Below are 21,052 nucleotides of genomic sequence, written 5' to 3' on the forward strand. Positions count from 1 at the left end.
AAAGGAAAGGAGAAGAAAAAAAGATAAAAGAGTATCTATTATAATATTAAGATGAGAAAGACTGGATCCTAACTGGCCAAGGAATACCATATTCGTTTAAGTTTGACAGACATAAGTCAAAGATTACCTGTGTAAGTCATTTAAAAGGCCCTAGAAGAATACATTCTACGAATCAAAGAGTTGAAACTGGAACAATGGGCAACAAATCCTATTTTCATCATTCTGGGTAGAAATTCAAACATTTGCTTTCAATACAATGTGCTCTCAATACATTTGCTCTTATCTATGAAAACCTACAATGATATCATTTTTTACCTATTTTTAAATCAAAGCAAAAATATTCACTTACAGAAACTATGTAAAAATACTCCCCAAATATTCGTTAAAAAGAAAATATAGCAAAATGCTAAAAGCAGTTCTATAGAGTGACTAGATTATGGCTGATTTATCCTCTCCTATTTTTCTGCATTTTTCCAAGTGTTTGTAATTAATACCTATTAATCTTATAATAAGAAAAGGGAACACTTAGTTTGAAATACAAGGAAAATTTAGCATATGTCAATGAACTACAAGATATAGTTTTTATATTCACTTATTCTAGCCAAGCTAATATTTATGAGGATAAACAGATGAAAATGAGTTTTACTATTTCAGTAAAACAAAATATTTCATTTGGGATGAAGACTGCTAAGTGAGCTGACAAGTATACATATTCTTAAAGAACAGTCCATGTAACCAAACAACTTCTGAAATGAAACTTTGAAAAGCCCTCAAAACTATCCTTATCCTCTAAGGCTCAAATGTAAAGATGGAATATATATATATATATATATATTTATATATATATATACACACACATATATATAGATATAGATCTTTAGACACATAAAAACAAAGAAAATGTCAACTAATTCTTGGAAAAGTAGTCAATGAAATTACTAATTTTTAAGGCATGATGTTTGAAGAACAAACAAGAGAGGAGCAGTTAATTGGGAATTTTACTTTTAAATGGATTTAACGGGATTTTACTTTTAAATGACATCTAAAAGGTAAATCCACTGTTTTGGCCTACTCTTCAGAAGTCTCAAGATGACATTCTAATTCCTTTGGGTTACATATCCTTCTGGTTGTCTATGTCACAAAAAAATAACTTCCATTACGAAGTGCCTAACGAGGATGACATAATGTCTTAATTTCTAGAAATATCTATAAAGAGATATAGGGCTACTGATTCTCAGGATGTTTAGTTGAAGAATTTAAGAATGACATGGCTAGAAATGTTTAAATACTAAGTAGCTCCTTTTCAAATGATTTTGTTTTCTTTTTTTTTTTTAAAGTTTTTTTTTTTTAAGATTTTATTTATTTGACAGAGAGAAATCACAAGTAGATGGAGAGGCAGGCAGAGAGAGAGAGAGGGAAGCAGGCTCCCTGCTGAGCAGAGAGCCCGATGCGGAACTCGATCCCAGGACCCTGAGATCATGACCTGAGCTGAAGGCAGCGGCTTAACCCACTGAGCCACCCAGGTGCCCTGATTTTGTTTTCTTAACAAACTCTTTTATATAACATTTTAACTATACAAAAGTTGTATTTTCATCTTGAAAATCAACAAACTGCTGTTACAACATATTTTGAGACTGTATTTCCTATAGTGTAGCATTATACAAATTATAAATTTATGACACATTAGATCTAAGGCTAAATATACCTTATTCCTGAAAAGATTTATAAATTTCTTTCATGTTTCTAACACTTTTCATTTTGAAGAATATAGGATGTTAGTTTGAGATCCTCTTAATAACTGTTTTGAAAAGATACATTTATTTAAGGTTTTATCCTCTCCTTGATATAGTTCTTACAAATTCAAAATGAAAACTTCTTCCATCATTTCTATTTGCTAGTGCCAAATATTTTTCCATTACCTAAGAAGCTGGACATTTCTTCTGCTGCTTGATGAGTTTCTGTTCCATGAATTATTTCATGAGAGATTTTGTCTTGACAAATGTTATTATACCTTCCCTGGGTAACCTCAAATCATTTCTAAGATATATCTATCATACAAAAGCAGAAGCAGAAAAGATGTAGGTCAAGATATTCTCTTTAATAGGAACTGCAAACCATGTGTGTTGACTAACCCTATTGTCAAAATTTTGTTTGTTCTTTATTTGGACCGTTAACATTTATTTCAATATAAAAATGAAAATCTCTCTTCTGGAACTTAAAAAATTTTTTCTGCATTGAAGCCCAAAAAATACCCATATTTAATGACTGATATACATGAGCCTTTTAAATCTGTGCTACTATGTTTCAGAGCATTATTTTAAAGGTACTATGTTCTAGAATTGACTCTGCTAATGGCAACATTTTAGGAAAGGGAATATCTTGTTGTTTGCTTTTTTTAAGATAATTTCCTAATCTGGACTTTCTAAAAAGAAAAAACATTTAAATGTTTATTTTTATTTAACTATATCACTCCAAAGGAGTTCTAAATGAGAGGAGAAAACAGTATAGAATAATTATGCTTACATGTTAGGTAAATAGTAGATAAATGACGTAAAAAATGTACTGACAGACTAAGAACAAGTTTAATATACATTAAAAATATTCTCTATAATACTCAACCAGATATCTAACTGAAAAGGTAAGAATGAAGTCATGAAGTAGCAAACCAACCTACAGCTTCTCCATCACTCTTTGTAACAAACTGAAATTGTAGGAGGTTCTGGATCAACTAAAGAACCATATTCTGCCTCCCAAAAAAGTAATCTCTCAAAATCCACTGAATTAAATTTTATCAAATTATGTTGAATGTATTACAGGAAAATCTAATTTAAAAAGTGTAGGAATTAAATATAATAAAAGTACTAAAGGAATTAAAGTTAAAAATAAGTCACAGTACCCTATACTATAGCCACTGAAATATATTTATTTTCAGATATATTTATAGTGAGTGTTGTGAACTGGCACAGATGAATGAAAACTCAAACATGTACCATGATCTGTTCTATCACCCTTCTAATACATAAACCCAGAAAAAGAGGAAAAACAATTAGTGATATACATTTTTTTTAAATGTCAGCACAATGTATCAAAGAAAAAGCTTAAAATAAATACATGAAACTAAATGATAGGAATCAAACCATCAATTTAGTTTTTTCTTGTTTTCATCAAAAGAAAAAAAGTCTAAAATCCTCATAGAAATGGAAATGGGTTGAACCAAATCAGGAGACAACATGAGAGAACACAAATTAGCCCTTTTCAAATGTTTTGAGTCAACTAGGGCCATTTCACTCAAGCTATTTGTCTGAGTAAAAATATTTTTAAATCCATTTGAAATTTAAAGGTTATTTCAAAACAGATTATTTTCTACTAATCATACCCAGAACAAGATACCTATTGCTAAAATCTATTAATATGTTTTCCTCTAGTGAAACTTGGTAATTTTAAGTTTGAATTTTCATGTATTTCAATGATAAAATCAGTATCTTTGGTTTATATGCACACTTGGGTTGAACAACTATAAAAACTGGGAATAATTTATTTATTTTTTGTTTTGTTTTGCACAATGGTGATAGAACTTTAAAAAATGTGAATACCAACCCATTTCCTGCTTTTGAGTTGCCTTTGTTGTCCGTGGTAAGCTGAGAAAGCACATAGTGAGGTGCTTTGGCACTGTCGGCATCAAATATATCCATATTAGATTCTTCACAATCTCGTCGTTTGACCCCCGGCCTCTGCTTTGGATTTCGTTTTCGTGATTTACGAGGTACCTCAGTGTTATCATTGTAGGAACTGGTGCTCATGTTACTGAAGTTGGAGGGGGAATCCTCCATCCACATACTGCAGCTCTGCTCTGATTCCAATCCACACCCCTCATCCTGGCAGGACATCCGACTGTTATCCAGCAAGTCCTCAGGTGGTGGTGAGATGTACAAGACTGTGTGCCTCTTCGGTGTTGATGGATGCTGCTGAACTGTGTTACTGGTTAACTGCTTTTCACTTACCCCTCTGTTACTTACCCCCAAGGCTGAGGAGCAGCTCTCCACTTGCATAGCCTTGCTGTCGGTGACTGAGGTAGAATAAATGGTAGGGCTGGAAGAGGTGGTAAAGGAGCTGCAAGCACCGCCCATGGAGGAAGAGGAGGGAGCTGAAGAAGCATCTGCGGTGTACAATTTAAGAGTAAATACACTATACATATTTTCACCTATGCTGGCTAGCAGTCCCATTGAAAATGTGATTCGTGAACTGATTGTTTTTCCCCAAAATGAATAGTTGGAATTTGGTTAAGTTTTAGAATATAAAGGCTTCAAGCAATACAAGGCCTAAAAAATGCAATTTTAAAAAATGCCCAAATAGTAATATTTTACTTTTGTTATAATTGATAGATTTTTAAAAATCTAATTTAATGTTTTAAGTTGTAAAGCAAGAATAAAGCTTTTATTGCCTCAGCTGGATGTTCTTGTTGAATTTTAATCATTTAAAATAATAAAGAAAACCCCAATATGAAATATATGCTTGTGGTCCACATTCAATGCCAATTAAATAATCCATTATAGAATTTGAAAAGTGGGACTGTGCTTAGCCACAAAATATTAAAATAAGTTTCTAACCTATGAAGCAGAGAACTACAGGTCATTTTTAATGCAGACACTCCCTGCTTCAGAGGCAAATCCTGGAATAAAAATATGAGAAAATAAATGAGAAAAGAGCTGCTGATTGATTATTCCAGATATCAATTATAAAATGAGAAATAAATAGAAAAAATATATAATCAACTGAATTGGAGGCAAAATGGAACTGGTACCGTCACTATGATTGTTGTAAAATCTAGAATAAAAGTGAAAAAGTTTGATTTGGACTATGCTGGGCAGTGGAAGATAGGGAAGTCAACCACTAAGGGTATCCAGAAGTTAGAAATGGCCGTTCAAAACCATAATACCTAAAATAAATAAATCCATCCTTAATGGCAGAATGAAAAGTAGAGTAAGGACTGATTACTGGATGGATTTCTTTCACAAAGTACTTGGTACACACTCGGCAATTGGCTCCCCTATTCATTTCCTCTCTCTTTAAAGGGCCTGCTTGATTTTAACTATTAAGGGAATTTCTTAATACAAGTAACAGTAACTTTTATTGACTGAAGCCTAACAGAAAATTTTAAACAAAAAATTCTAGTGCTGAGGAAGCACTAGAATCAGTTTATATAAAAAGGTCTCTTACAAAGCCATTTATTTGTTATGCCTAGCAAAAAAAGAATTAAGTAGATCTTTATAAAACATGTGGCAACTGGCAGAACAGCTTGTTGAAAAATACTAGTACTTTAATCCTTTATGGCACAACCTTAAACACACACTAATAATGTTAAGGTTGGAAGTTGTCAGTTCTAAAATTTTAGAAATACCGTTTGATCTTGTATGAGATATGGAAAGGTTCATAATCATACACACACAAAACTAAAAATAGGTTAACATGTGACAGAGAACTAACAGATATGTTTAAATCTAAAATTAGTTTTTATCTATAGCCAAGTGTGCCACTGTGTTAAAGTGGCAGGAAAAAACTTAAAACCAATGTACAGTCATTGGAATTGCAATATTCTTGTCAATTATACTGCAAACAGTGAATGTAAGAACACCAGTGTTCAGATAATCAAAAGCCAAGTGCCAAAGATCTATTTTTAAATTAAAAACATGTACCAGAACACTTAAGTCATTTGAAGAGCTAAATTCACCAATAATTTTTCACTGCTGTCAAGGCTGAAGAGCACAGTAATTAATATCAGCCATTAATGATGTGATCTACATAATGTCATATGGAAATATTATTCCAAGCTACCAAAAGTCAAAGAACCTAGAGCAATTAGATGATACCAGTTCCATTTTCCAGTCTGTATCCTTGTCAAATGCAGTAGCTGAAATTGGAAAATTCAGTCACTTTAAACTGCATTCCAATTTAAAGAAAAATTTATCAATTTCATATCATGCATTAATGCAATGTTTTCTTAGTAAATAAATATTTTAAAAGATTTGTAAGAACTACAAAATCTAGATGCTAATGTCAGTGACAGTTTAGGAGCTGATTTGTAGCCACTTTGGGTTTAAACAACAAGTTTTTTCCTTGTTTTTTTGAAAAATACTATAAAAATTATTTTTAAAAAATAGAAAAGGTATTATATATAACATTCCTCCATCTGTTCCAACTATTGGCAAATATGAAACTAAATTTTTGTGTGTATATAAGCCTATGTTCTTTATCCTCAGAGAAATAAAAGTATGCAGCATGCAGTCTTTGCAGTAGTACACACAAAACATGCAGCATGAATGCTGTGAACGTGTATTTCTATAAAGCAGCTTTCCCCCACCCACACTTTTTGAATCTAAGTATCATGCACATGAGAATGCAGAATATGAACATCTCAGGGATCCCTGTCCATGACAGATGGAAAGTACTGGTGAAAAGCAATCATGAACTCAAAAGTAAGTTATGTGATATTCATGAATTTAATATGCAAGACATAGCCTAGCATTGCTCTTCAAGGTATATATGATTTTATCTTGCAAATCTTATCAAAGCAATCATGGTTATAAAACCCAATTGGTATAATCAAACATAAATGTCTGTTCTGGGACAGGTATGCCAAACTGTGATCTCATACCCTACAAAAATTAAAATATTCTATACATTTTACTTGGAGACCTAACATAACAATTTTTATATTTTACCTGCAGTTTCCTGGATATACTTACTAAATAAAAAAGTTCATTAGCACAAAACTATGAAACTGAAAACATAAACTCTGTCAGAAGACAGTAGTAAGCATCTTTTAATTAAAAAATATTACTTTGAAAAGCCTATCTCAGTTTGAGCCTAAATTATAAAAGATCTTACTCATTTTAAGACTGTAACAAGTAAGACAATTTTTTAAAACTATAAAACTCTTTACAACAACATCACTGTTATGTTGATAATGACGATAATGATATATAAAATCCTTCACATAATATTTTATATTCTGGTTAGCAAGACATCACCTAAGTGAAATAATAATGCCAAGTGAGGTGAAGTATAACATGAGAACTATGGGCCCTTTCTTTGATCTTTCTTAGACCCTCCCAACACCTAAAACAGTACCTTGCATGTAGTAAAAATTTAAATTTCTTATTAAATTGATTTACTGGAAGCCACTATTTGATAACTATGTTGAATTATATTAAAGTTATATTGGTCAAAAAATGTACCCACATGCCCATGATGAACACATCAGGTTTAAAAAAAAGGATTTACTACTCAAAGTGCTTAAAATACACCTCACTATAATAGCGCTATCTGATACAGGGAAGGGTTTAGAAGTAACAAGAGTTTAGAGTTAACTATTTGCTACTTCTACAAAGAGTGTGCTAATAACTTTCTTTCTTGAAACTATAAGCCAAATTATTACTTGTGTGTTAATCCATAAATTTACTAAGAATAAAAAATCCTTAATATTATCTATTAAAAATACATTGAATTATATCAAAAACATTTTAGATTTCTAAACACAAATTTCTTATTCCCAAGCAATTCCAGAAAAACACTCAAGAACATTACTGGGAATACTGTAAATGTACTTCAAATATCTACAAAGACCTTTCAGTCACTGTATCATTAAATATCAAGAAACAGCTTAACTGACTTTCTACAGAACTAAAATGCTAATGTAATCCTGCCTCATCTATATATTCTTTTTTAAGTTGTTATAAACTTTGTTATAAACAAAGTATGTTAACTACTGTTCCCCCATTTTTTGGTTTTGAGTCTCCATTTTTATGTTAAAAATGTATACACTATATTTCATTTCTGCATATTAAAAGTACAAAAACTCCTAAAATTTTTTTAATAATTGATTTTCTAAGCAGATTAGTTGTAATGTATTTCTATTTTAGAGCTTTATAATTTTAATGTTTTGATTTTCTTTTTTTAATTCAAATTCAATTACTTGACATATAATATATTATGTTTCAGGGGTATATAGATCTCTGAGTCATCAGTCTATTTGTTCTTTTAAATCCTTTATCAATCCTTTGCAAAGCTCTAAGTTTTTCTTAAAATGTTTTCTTAAAATTATTCTCTTATCCATGAATAAGTAACACATGAATAAATTTTTCATATTTTTCTTTTATGAAAAAATTATCTTTGAACCTATAAGAATTTTTATTTTTCTTTGACTAGAGAGCATGGTGAACCAAAGGGAAACCATTCTACATTTATTAATGAAAATTTACAATTTCAAAAGAATACATGAATTTTAAAATGTGTAAGTGAAAGGAAGTATCACATCTATAGTGTTCTATGTCTAAGTCTAATAATTCTATTATTAGCAGTAGCCAATAACTAGAACAAATGCCTGTAATGCTGGTGAATATAAGTTGTATATTATATTCTCTTAAGAACTGATGTAATCACTAAGGTTCACTACGAATATTCAAAGTAGCTGGGATAAGGAGAGCGGCAGATAATGCCTACATCTGTATCTTAAAATTTCCAAGTATTAATTTGATTAGAAAGATGAAAATGGACTTTTAAATGATACCACATATAGAAACTTGTGTAGATTTTATATATTCCTTACCTAAACTATATTTTAAAATTAAGAACTATTATAGTTCTAGTTTTGTGAACCAGAAATTATTAGTTTTGTGAACCAGAAACTATTTTAATTACCACATCATTTTGGTGCTTAAAATACCATTTTAAAAAAGGGATAACACTTTACATGGAACTAACTAAACTTTTTATGGAAAGCTTTGAAATTGGAAACATTCTTTAAAGTCCTCAAAAGAAACAAACACCTTCACATAATTTAAAATATGTGACAGAAATGGTATTTAACTGAATTTCCGAGATAAAAATGTGATCCCTAGCATTTAAATATGCAAATATATTTCATAACTTTCCAACATCAGGGCAAAATCAGTTGAGCTTCCTAACAAAGTCATTAAAACAAAAGCCATAATTATTTTTTTCAAATTTTAACATTTTGTAAGTGTGCTTAAGTGAACCAATAGTGGAACGGAGAAGGAGTAAACCATTGACTGTTCAGAAAATAATCTTAAAAAACAATCCAGATATTTGGAAACATTTCTGGTCTAAAACACTATTCAACCTTAATTATCCTTTTTAAGTATTTCATTTTCTTTCTGGTAACAATGACTTCACATCTAAAGATCTTGCCTGATAAAAGTCACCAGATACAAGGACATAATTTTAGATCAAAGAAGAAAGATATTGAGAGAAAAAAATTATAAGGCCAACATTCATGTTGCTAAGGGACTGAAAAATCTAGAACACACAAAGTGGCTGCAAACCTGCTTTGTCAACACCTTACATGCCAACCTTCGTTTTCTACTTTCTTCTTCTTCTTATAGTATTAACGTAAAGTTTAAAACTTTACAAAAAGTTTTTAGTTTCAATCAGTATCAATCCACTATTTAGAAATAAAATAAGGAAGGAAGGAAGGAAGGAAGGAAGGAATGAAGAAAGAAAGAAAGAAAGAAAGAAAGAAAGAAAGAAAGAAAGGACGGACTTATGAAGAAGTCTGAAAACGAGACCGACCTATACCCTGGGTGAGATTGGATGGGTTAAGTGTCTCTGGCACTATTTGTCTTCACTATTGACAGACACTGTCACACAACCCACCACACGATGCCTGTCTCTGAATGGCGAAGCTAGAATGCAAGTTAAGTGTATTAATAGAAAAAACAACTAGCATCCCAGCATATAAAATAAGCAATCCAGATTACTTTACCAAAAACAAAAACAAAAAAAAAATTGTAGGATTGATCATTTAATTTACATGTTTAACAATTTCAATTTCCATTTGTACTCTTCCCACCCAACATAAGCTTACATGCCATAATAAGCAATGTTTTAAAACAAACTTTAAAAAAATAAAATTATCAATATCCAAATAAATGCATGTGGAAAATTTCTTACCCAAAATTTTTGTTAACTCATATTCACCAATTTGTTGTCCTGTTCACTAATGCAATCTAATCCATAAGCCAGAATGCCCTCTCTCAGGTGTTTTTAGGTTGTGCCTTTACCCAAATTCCTTTAAAAAGTAGAAGAGAATATACTCTGACCAAAACACTCAAGCAGAAAGAGGTATCTGTATTTTATTTTATTTTTTTAAAGATTTTATTTATTTATGAGAGAGAGAGTGCACGCGTCTATGCAAGTGCACTCAAGCATGAGCAGGGGGGTAGAAGGAGACACACAGACTCCCTGCTGAGCAGGGAGGCCTATGCAGGGTTCAATCCCAGGACCTGGGAACCTGAGTCTAAGGCAGCTGCTTAATTGACTGAGCCACCCAGGCACACCAGAAATACCTGCATTTCAGCAGCAAAAGAATCTTTTCATTTCTCAGGCCAACTTCCACATATATCCTCATACCCCTCAAAAAAAGTTACCACTTTTTCACTTTCAGATTAGATATGTACATAAAACGTTTGATCCTAGAGGGTCTATTTTAAAAAATAATTAGCACTGTTGCTGAAGCTGAAAAGCATGTTATTACCGATTTATTGGAAACCATCTTTTTCTTCCTCAGTCCATCAAACTGCCAATCAGCATTCTAATATTACACAATTATTCTCCCATTTTTAATCTAAATTCTCCTAAAATAATTATTTTTACCTTGTGAGAGTACGGGGAGGGGAAGAGGTAAAGGGAGAGAGAGAATCTTAAGCAGGCTCGATGCCCAGCACAAAGCCCAATGCAGGGCTTGAGCTCACGACCCTAATATCATGATCTGAGCCGAAATCAAGAGTCAGATGCTTAACCAAATGAGCCACCCAGGCACCCCTATTCACAGGATATTTGTTAAAGAATGTGTCCTAAATAATAAAATGCTCACAAAATTTGTCAGTGTCCTGATATTTATAGCAATTATTTAAATATACCTTTTGTCCTCTTCAATCCTAAGTATTTAAGCACAGTGTAAAATATGTACTAGGTATATATTATGCAATTTGTGGTTTTTTTTAATTTTTTTAAATTTTTTTTTCAATTTGGGGTTTTTTTAATTATTATTTTTTTTAAGATTTTATTTATTTACTTGACAGAGAGAGACACAATGAGAGAGGGAACACAAGTAGGGGGAGTGGGAGAATGAGAAGCAGGCTTCCCCCTGAGCTGGGAGTCTGATGTGAGGCTCGATCCCGGGACCCTAGGATCATGACCTGAGCTGAAGGCAGATGCTTAAACCAATGAGTCACCCATGCACCCCTTAAATCCTTTCCTGTTGGAAAAGGAAGGTGTTTTCTACCATCCAGTGATTTAAATACTACTGGATGGCATCACTGGTCAATACTGGATGACGACACTGAAGCTCAGAAAGAATCCTTTACCTCAGAGAGATTAAACATAAAAGGGAATAATTATACTAGGTGATAACTATATTTATTACATTGTCAAAGAGCCCAAGTACAGGTTGAAGAAGAAAAAAAAAAACTATTTAACTATTTTACTCCTTGAAAGGGAATGTTATGTTAAGACAAAAGCAGAGATTATCATTATATTAACTTAGATATGAATTAGAGAAAAACAGTTCTGAACAATGCTATTTGGAGGTCACCTCAATGCTTTATCATGTAATACATTCTAATATACTTAGATTAAATAATAAAGGTATTTCTGTCAACTCTAGTCCAATGCCTTCTCATTTTTTTAAGAGGAGACCAAAAAGGGAAAAAAAATACTATTTGTATCATTAAAATCTAGTAATTTAATTACTTGGGTTCTACACCTGTGCCTGGATTAGAACAGATATTAGGATCCAACTGTAGACAAAACAAAGTGTCAAAAAAAAACAAAAAACAAAAAACAAAGTGTCTCAGCAAAAATCAGAAGATAAGTTATATATGACTCTATCAGAAGTTTTAATACCTGATCGTGCAAAAGTATCACTTCATTAAAAAAAAAAGGTGGTAAAAGAATTCTAGGAACTAGAACTCTTCAATAGTCAGCTTTTAGAATCATCCCTTTGGGATATGTCTGTTCTCCCCATGACTCACCATCTTCTATCAATGTCTCTTTTATATACAACGACTCCTATTAAGAGAGTGTCAACATGAAAGAATAAGTCAGAATGTAAATATTATGGCCCATGTGCGGCTCTACCTTGGCTGACAGGCAGAATTTCAAAGGTAAAAAACAGAGTAGGTGAGAATGAAAACAAACAGGCAAAATAAGGTTAAAAACTTATTTTTATTAAAATAAGACCTACTTTTTAATTTTTTTTAAAGATTTTATTTATTTGACAGAGAGAGATCACAAGCAGGCAGAGAGGCAGGCAGAGAGAGAGAGAAGGAAGCAGGCTCCTGGCTGAGCAGAGAGCCCAGTGTGGGGCTCGATCCCAGGACCCTGGGATCATGACCTGAGCCGAAGGCAGCAGCTTAACCCACTGAGCCACCCAGGCGCCCCAAGACCTACTTTTTAAAACCTTACAAATGAGAGGAGAAACTCATGTGGGAGGAAAGTCAATGCTTACTGAATAACCACTAATTATCAGGTAATGTTAAGTATTTTATATATCTAACTTTATAACCTTAAAAAAAGTTGGTATTAGTGTCTAGTTATAGAGGTAATTTTATAAATTTATTTAATCTCCACAAAATTCCATCTATATGATAGAAATGATATGACAGCAATCAGAATCAAGTTAGAATCTTATGATTCCAAAAATCCATACTAATTTTATTATATTTTATTTGTGGGAAAAATAAATAAATAGAAATAAAACAATAATACATATGTGGGAGGATTATATCTAGATTATGCCCACACAGGCTTGGCACTTTGAGGTGACTTCTCAGTTATTTTTAATTTAATTGACAATAACACCTTTTTATGAAGAAATGACATGCGGGAAATGAATTTTACCTCAGTGGACTATAAATACATACTACTGATGAACACCTACTTGAATTTATTGATGAAAAGGTAATGTACCCTTCACTTATGCCAAAAATAAATTCATCAAGTGTCTAATACATCTCATGTCTTTATTACTTTTTTTAAAGATTTTATTTATTTATTTGACAGAGATCATGAGTAGAGAAGCAGGCAGAGAGAGGAGGAAGCAGGCTCCCTGCTGAGCAGAGAGCCTGATGCGGGGGCTCGATCCCTGGACCCTGAGGTCAGAACCTGAGCCAAAGGCAAGGCTTTAACCCACTGAGCCACCCACGTGTCCCCCTTTATTACTTCTTAAGAGCATAGTTCATTGAATATTTTGACTTATTTTAATCATCTGCCAACATGGTGTTTTTAAAAATTATGAAATATTTAAAACACCCATGTTTCCTCTACTCACATTTTAGCCAATGCTAACATTTTACTACATGATTTTATTTATTCATTTTTTTAAGATTTTATTTATTTACTTATTTGGGAGAGAGACAGAGCATGAGATGGGGGAGGGTAAGAGGGAGAAGCAGACTCCCTGCAGAGCAGGAAGCCCGGATGTGGGACTCACTCCTGGTACTCCAGGATCATGACCTGAGCCGAAGTAGTAGCTTAACCAACTGAGCCACCCAGATGCCCTTATTTTATTTTTTAAGATTTTATTTATTCCACAGAGAGAGCAAGAGAGGACATACAGAGGTGAGTAGCAGTGGGAGAAGCAGGATCCCCACTGGGCAAGAAGCCCGATGCAGGGCTCAACCCTGGGACCCCGGGATCAAGACCTGAGCTGAAGGCAGCCGCTTACCCAACTGAGCCACCCAGGCACCCGATTTTATTTTTAAGAGAAGAAATGTTAACAGAAACAGGTGAAATCTTTTGCTGTGCCCTATCCTAATCCATTCTCCTCACTTCTGCCCCAGCTGGACTAATATTTATATAACTTCACTGTATTATTTTATAAAACTAATTGGTTTTTTTCTTTAAGATTTTATTTTTATTTATTTGAGAAAGAGAGAGCACAAGCAGGGGAGGGAAAGGAAGAAGCACACTCCCCTACTGAGCATGGAGCATGATACAGGGCCCAATCGATCACAGAACTCTGAGATCAGAACCTGAGTTGAAGCCAAACACTTAACCTTAACAGACTGAACCACCCAGACACCTCTATACAACTGTTATAAAACAATTACTTATGGCAATCGGTATGGCCACACCTTTTACTTATGATATTATCTTACTGGTGATATAAGAAAGTAAGCCCACTTCTATCCAATAATTTATTAATGTGAAATTGTACAAAACACATAAAAATAGAAACTATTTTGTGTATGTATTTTGTCCATTGAAAGTTGAGAACCACTGAGTGGTTTTAAAATGCTAATCTACAGACTCAGGTAATAAAAAATGTACTTTTTCCATCAGAAACAGAATAAATCAAAATATTTATAAAGTTGTTCTAAAAATGATCACAAGGACAATAGAAAGGCAAACATTTAAGGAATAAATCAACAGGCATGTGTACTTTTTGTCAATGGTAAATTATAATATAGATAGCCTCCTGTATTCTTACTTGTTTCTGAATTTAATCATTATGTCCCAAGTTTGCTAATGCTTTTCATTTTAATAATGTGATGTTAACATAAATCTATGTATACATACATACATATTTCTATATGTATAAATGTATACCTTTGGATTAACAATATAATTTCAGTAGAAGACAGAATGAGGAGTAGAATTTTTAAATCTACTTGCAACTTTTTTGTAACTAGAATCTGACTTCCCTCTGGAAGTGGTCCAGTTTTCTAGGAAAAATAGAAATAGCCAAATGGAATAACCAAGATCAACTCGGATTTTAGCTCACAATATCAATACACAGGTTACATAGGTGAATCACCTTTCCTGCTAATGAGCTTTGGGTTTAATTTTAGGAGTAGTATATTACATAAATGGCCAAAATTCTGAAATATGTTTACATAGTTAACTTAGGACAGCAATCAAAAGTAAATTTGCTCCTCAAAATGTATCCAACTCAAAAAAATACAAATTACATAACTGTAAATACTTTCTAGCACTAGTAAATAAATTATAATTCAATGGACTATGTCATTCTGTTGCTATGAATCACTGTTATTAAAACTTAATGTTCTCCTAGAAATCATATTCCAATTTTATAGATCTTGAAACTTCCAGAATTAAAGGGGTAGATGGCTTTTCCAACTCAATATCTTACACACGGCTTTGTCCAGGAACTACTGTTATCTAAGTGAAATAATAGCATACAATCCCCTGAAGTATAATGGCAAGAAGAAAATCTTAGACCCCAGCAGGAAAGAAGAAACGTCTCTCATGCCTGGAAGAACTGAGATATGATGATATGCGAACTGTCTAGCCCAATTTCTATTACGCAGTAGGAACTCAAAAATGGTAACTTACATTTTCTTCAACTCATTTTTTTGTACTGCTCTGTTGTTATGGATGGTTTAGAAATTCTTATGATTTTATTAGATGTCTAAAACAAATGAAAGCATAACTGTTCTTTGATAACAGGACATTAATGTAGCTCTCTTGGATCCTCTCCTCCAATAGAAATAAGACTCAATTAAGTTCTTTCAGTATAGACAATACCTGTTAGCTACTTGTGATTTACTAACTGCTGTGGCATAAAATTCAAAGCACTATTTAATAGGTTTCTCTCTTCCAATGGAAAAATTTATTAAATGGATCACTTCACAGATGGTTATAAACTAAAATTACAGCCTTTAAAAACCTCCAGTGATCTAAATAGTGGAGATATTCAACAGGTATTTCTATTATACATGCTTGATCTGTGTGTATACCTGTACAGGTTAAAAAGTGCACAAGGATCAGTATCCTGAGACTGATTTATTTGACAGAGAGAGAGATCACAAGTAGGCAGAGAGATAGGCGGAGGTGGGGGTCAGGGAGCAGGCTCCCTGCTGAGCAGACAGCCTGATGTGGGGCTGGATTCTAGGACCTTGAGATCATGACCTGAGCCTAAGGCAGAGACTTTAACCCACTGAGCCACCGAGGCGCCCCAATAAGTAAATTTTTAAAAATACGTGATTGGTTATACAAGCTATTTATCAATAAAGCTGTTATTTAAGAAAAATGCCTGCCATATCTCTTTACAGAAACTCCCTAAACTCTGGTGTAACTGTTTGTGTTAGTTCTTCTAAATTATACTTGTATTTTAGTTCTTTTAACCTAAACTATATGATTCCCCCCCAAAAAAAAACAAACAAAAAGAATCCTTTCACAAGACACATTTCTTGAGCAACTCCTTATTTTGCCAAAAATGCCATTAATTCATTTGGATAACTTTCTTGTGTTAGGAAAATGGCCCCTTTCTTAACTACAAAGAACCTACAATACTGTTCTGAAAGTCTGTGCTTCTAAAACTTATTCATTCACATACCAAACCTCAAACTCTTAACTACCTTTCTAAACCTCAAACTTTTAACTACCCTTCTAATGGGACAAAAGCAGAGGTCTTCAAAAAATGAGAAGGAGTACAAATTTCAGACTGGTGATTCTCAACTGTATCTCCCACATTTTGACACTTGGCCTGTGGAGAGGGGAGGAGTTGTGTAGAAGTAAGCCCTCTTTCCCCCAGCCCCAACCTGGAACTTACCCGATAAAATGATGTTACTGATGGGAGTATGAAAAAGTGTGAATAGTGCAGAGGCAGAAAAAGGTTTGAGATACTCTTTTATCCAATATTCTGAATTGTGGATTAGCAGCATCATGTTTACTCATTCCCTTAGTAATATGTGAAGGGAAAAAAATCTAGATTGGTGAATCTGAGAAACACATTTTAAATAATTAATAAAGACTGTACATGAAAACCTATATGCCCAGCCTCTAAATTTTCAAATTTAAATTGATTTAGAACTTGTGAAACACAAACCTTTATAGCAGAACTAGAAGTCTGTTCCCACCAGGCCCTCATACCTGATAGCAGCCAATCCGGCTCCTTCAAAACTCTGAAGAATTAACTACATCAAGAGTCATCATTTTTATACATTTCATATTTAAACAGCAAATGTATAGATTAAGAATAAAACTCATAGAAGTCTAAATTAATGTGCCTTTCCCTAGACATCACGTCTTTTGGCCAGGAAACACTGAATAACTGGCAATTTACTCCAAAACCTTTCGATAGTTATGTCACTGAAGATATTCAAATGTCAAATAAAAAAGCAATACTATTAAGATACCTACTAACTGATTTCCCTATAATATTCTGAAATTTAAACTCTCTTACCTATAATGTTATATGACAAACACTATTCTACTAATAAGACAGAATCCTAGAATAAGATTATATTGGTTACTAAAAGTAAAAAAAATTACAAATGACTTGGTTTTAGATCACAGAAACTTTCTGTATGTGAATATAAGAAAGCTGTCAATGTTACCTCCTTACACTCTTCACCTTCTTTAGAATGTCAATAACTTCTCAATCTAGTCAGAATTAATTACTTCAGAATACTTCCTTTGGTCAATTCTCTTATTTTCATGATTTTTCAACTCATGCCTTTCAATCTAATTTATCTGGAGAGAATTTTCTCAAATAGAGGGAAGGAGGGAGGATCAACATTCTATTAGTGACCCAAATTCAAGAACTTTCAATATCTATATATACAAACTTGAAATTGAGTTTGGTATTATTTTAAAAGGAAGTGCCCTTTTCCAAACCTCGTTGACATTTTTTCAGCTTTTAAAAGGAACTGGATCTACTGTCAACAGATGTTAAAAAGCACAGAAGAAACAGACTTTTAGTTCTATATAGATTCAATAAGTCTACAAAAAATAATCTCAAAAGATACAAAAGAAATCAGTTAGTCAATTTCTACTTGTGGATTTAAAGTGAAATATTTCATTAAAAATCTTTTTTTTCTTATTTTATCATTTGATACAATTTTTAAATAATATTTAAAATTTTAAATTCCAGAAAAAATATTCAGGGACATTTTAGAACCCAGTGGATATAAAGTAAAACCAGGTCTTCTTACCAATTTGATTACTAAAAAGATCACAGTTAAATCCACAGAATCTGTTAGAAAATGTCTGGCAACACATGAACAGTGAGCAGGGCTGATAAGTTTCTTTGCTATGTTTAAAGTTTTCCTGCCCTCAATCAGGAAGGCTGCACACTGAGTACATAGCTCAGGGAAAAGATCTGTACACAAGGTTAATGGTACATTGGTTAATGCATACAAGAAAAATATATGAAGTTCTAGTACAGTACCAAATCCTTATTTAAACCACAACCTTCCACTTCACTGTTCTTTTTGAAATAAAATGAATTTACTGAAAACAACACTGTGATGGATTTTAAGTACCATTTAAAAGATGAGAGGTATCACTGGATAAGAAACCTCTACTTAGAGGTATAAAACTTCAGAGTATAATTTTTGTCCTTTTCTTTTTTAAACCGAACATACTTAGCAGTGTTTAAAACCCAACTAAAAAAATAAATACAGTTGGGCAATCTAATATTATTGAATGCACTCATTAATTTATCAATAATCAAGACTTTTTTCTATTTGTTTATCCATCAATCTGTTATTCTGGTTCATTAAAAAATGGAACCAATTTTATACAAAGTGTATGATTTGAGAGCTGAGCAAAAATTAACTTGATAAACTTCAAACATTATTTTCCATACTTTTCCACTGATATTACAAAATGTCTTTACATAAATATTACATTTGAATCTTCCATTACTTTCAAATGAATTTAAAAGAAATCTAGAGTCACATGTTTTTAAATGTAGGGAAAAGGTTATATTACCACACTACAAACAGAAAAGAGACTTGAGTACTTGAGTCCTTTTTCGGATTGTACAAAATAAAGCATTTTTCTCTTTCAGCAAATTTTTTAAAAATAATAATTAAATAGGGACTCAATGTAATTTTCTATCCATAGCTTGGTATGTAACTTTTTTATATGCAGTCAACAAAAGAGCTTCAAGCTTATTTCCACAGTTGAAGATAAGCTCCTAGAAAATAAATGGCACTAATAGTTGTGCCAATGTGAAATTGTAAAAAATAAGAATTATATCAGGAAGTGTACACTGAAATATTTTAAGGTTAAAAGTGTATTTTTAAACCTCTTAAAAAAAACCCTCAAATCACACTCTTTTTGATATGAACTTTGCCAGCACTGTTCATGTTGGCCAGATAATACACTAGTTTTCTTTAATAAAATAAAATGAAATGCATACCAGCAGCAACTACAGCTGGAGGAGGCGAGCCTGCCTCACCACCACTTGTCTGACTCATTGATGCTACAGATGTTTCTCTAGATGGAGGCAACTGTAACTCCTTTGGGAGAAGATCATAGACAGATTCTGTAGGAGGAAGGAGAAAAAGGTTTTAAAAGAGTGTAAGTCAATAACCTAATACATGAACATGAAATTAATAGGTCTTTTCACTCAGGAAGAAAACTATATTATTCACACACACACATAAAAAGAACTCCATATAACTACTGTTGTAAAGAATTATTAGCAAATTTTTTTTATTATTCAGTTTCACTGAAGAGTGAATTTTCCATTAGTTCTGTCCCCTGTTTTCTTCTTGGTCTCTTCCTTTATATTAAAGATGCTAAGGCTATTGGGGCGCCTGGGTGGCTCAGTGGGTTAAAGCTTCTGCCTTCAGTTCAGGTCATGATCCTGGGGTCCTGGGATCGAGCCCCGCATCGGGCTCTCTGCTCAGCGGGGAGCCTGCTTCTCCTTCTCTCTCTGCCTACTTGTGATCTGTGTCTGTCATATAAATAATAAAAATAAAATCTTAAAAAAAAATTAAAAAATAAAGATGCTAAGGCTATTAAATTTTAGAACTGAATAAACTCAGATAAAATATAAGAAAGTCAAATAACACAAAATGGTACAAACTCTTTCTTTGTAATAATAAGAGTGTAACTTATCATACTCTTACCAGCTTTAAAATGGCTTCTCCAATGAGACCACTAGTCTAGCTTTACTCTTCTACCCAGCACCTTATAGCAAATACTTTAATTCACTATCATAATGCATTTTTCTCTCCCCCAAAAAGCTAAACAAGGAATGTCATAGCTCAAGGAAATAATATATTTTTATTCTGAGCTATCTCCAAACTCTAGAAAGGTACAAGTATAGGATACTCTTAAATCAGAAAGGATAAATGCCTAAATTAGACTATAATTACTTCTTTTTTTTTAAGACTATAATTACTTCTATGTTTGTTTTTTTAAGATTTTGTTTGTTTGTCAGAGAGAAAGAGAGAGAGAGAAAGGAGAGAAAGCGCAAGCAGGGGGAGTTTCAGGCAATGGGAGAAGCAGGCTCCCAGCTGAGCAAGGAGCCCAATGCAGTAAGATGGATACCTCTATCCAAGGACCCTGGGATCATGACCTGAGTGGAAGGCAGACGCTTAACCGATTGTGCCACCCAGGCATCCCTATCTTTTATTGTGTTCATATATCTTTTTAAGGTACTTTATAATCACTGTCCATAAATTTACGTTTATATCTACTATTTTAAAAATTCTTTTATAATTATTATTGTATGGTTTGGGGCACAAATTAATTCTCAAAATAACTTTTAAAGGTAGTAGAATCAATGTTGGAAGGAACTTCTAATGACCACTTAGAATCATATGCTCATTTTCAAAAGAACAGAGACATAGAGTTTAAGGAACTTGCCCAGTATTCCAAGAAATCCAACATTCCAACAAATAAAAAAGACTATTTATTAATCATTTGCATGAGGGATTAAAAAACAAAGGTAGCTCTCTAAGACATTTTATCCTTGATAACAAACAATACTTTTAGTTTACTGATCACTGAATATATATATACTTTGATCCTTCCAATTAATCTTTGAATTACATATACCAACTTTGACATGGATAGGTGTAAGGAAGAATGGCCTGAAAGAAAGCTAAAACTAGAAGTTTTACAATTAAATTATCTTTATTCGCAACACAGAATCAACTGAAAATTGTATTTTGAAAAACTCTAATACCTAACACTTGGAGAACCTAATTAAAACAGAAAGTCCACTATCATAGGATATTGGCTTTAAAACAATAATCTTTCTCAATAC

At 32.7% G+C, this 21,052-nt stretch overlaps 1 protein-coding gene across 4 annotated transcripts in view; it reads right to left on the reverse strand.

Annotated features, from left to right (window-relative positions):
• NFAT5 (nuclear factor of activated T cells 5) overlaps positions 1–21,052 on the reverse strand; it is a 115,252-nt gene that overhangs the window by 47,291 nt on the left and 46,909 nt on the right. For 2 of the 4 annotated variants that reach the window (XM_044255824.1, XM_044255823.1), the window contains 2 exons: positions 19,193–19,318; positions 3,598–4,156 (listed from right to left, as the gene is read on the reverse strand). In XM_044255824.1, the coding sequence (XP_044111759.1) occupies positions 3,598–4,156; positions 19,193–19,318 (685 nt within the window). Of the gene's footprint in view, positions 1–3,597; positions 4,157–4,607; positions 4,670–9,588; positions 10,152–19,192; positions 19,319–21,052 lie in introns of those variants that run through there. The other 2 variants (XM_044255826.1, XM_044255827.1) reach the window with 2 other exon arrangements.

This window comes from Neovison vison, chromosome 7 (genome assembly GCF_020171115.1).
Source record: "Neovison vison isolate M4711 chromosome 7, ASM_NN_V1, whole genome shotgun sequence".
NCBI lineage: Eukaryota > Metazoa > Chordata > Mammalia > Carnivora > Mustelidae > Neogale > Neogale vison.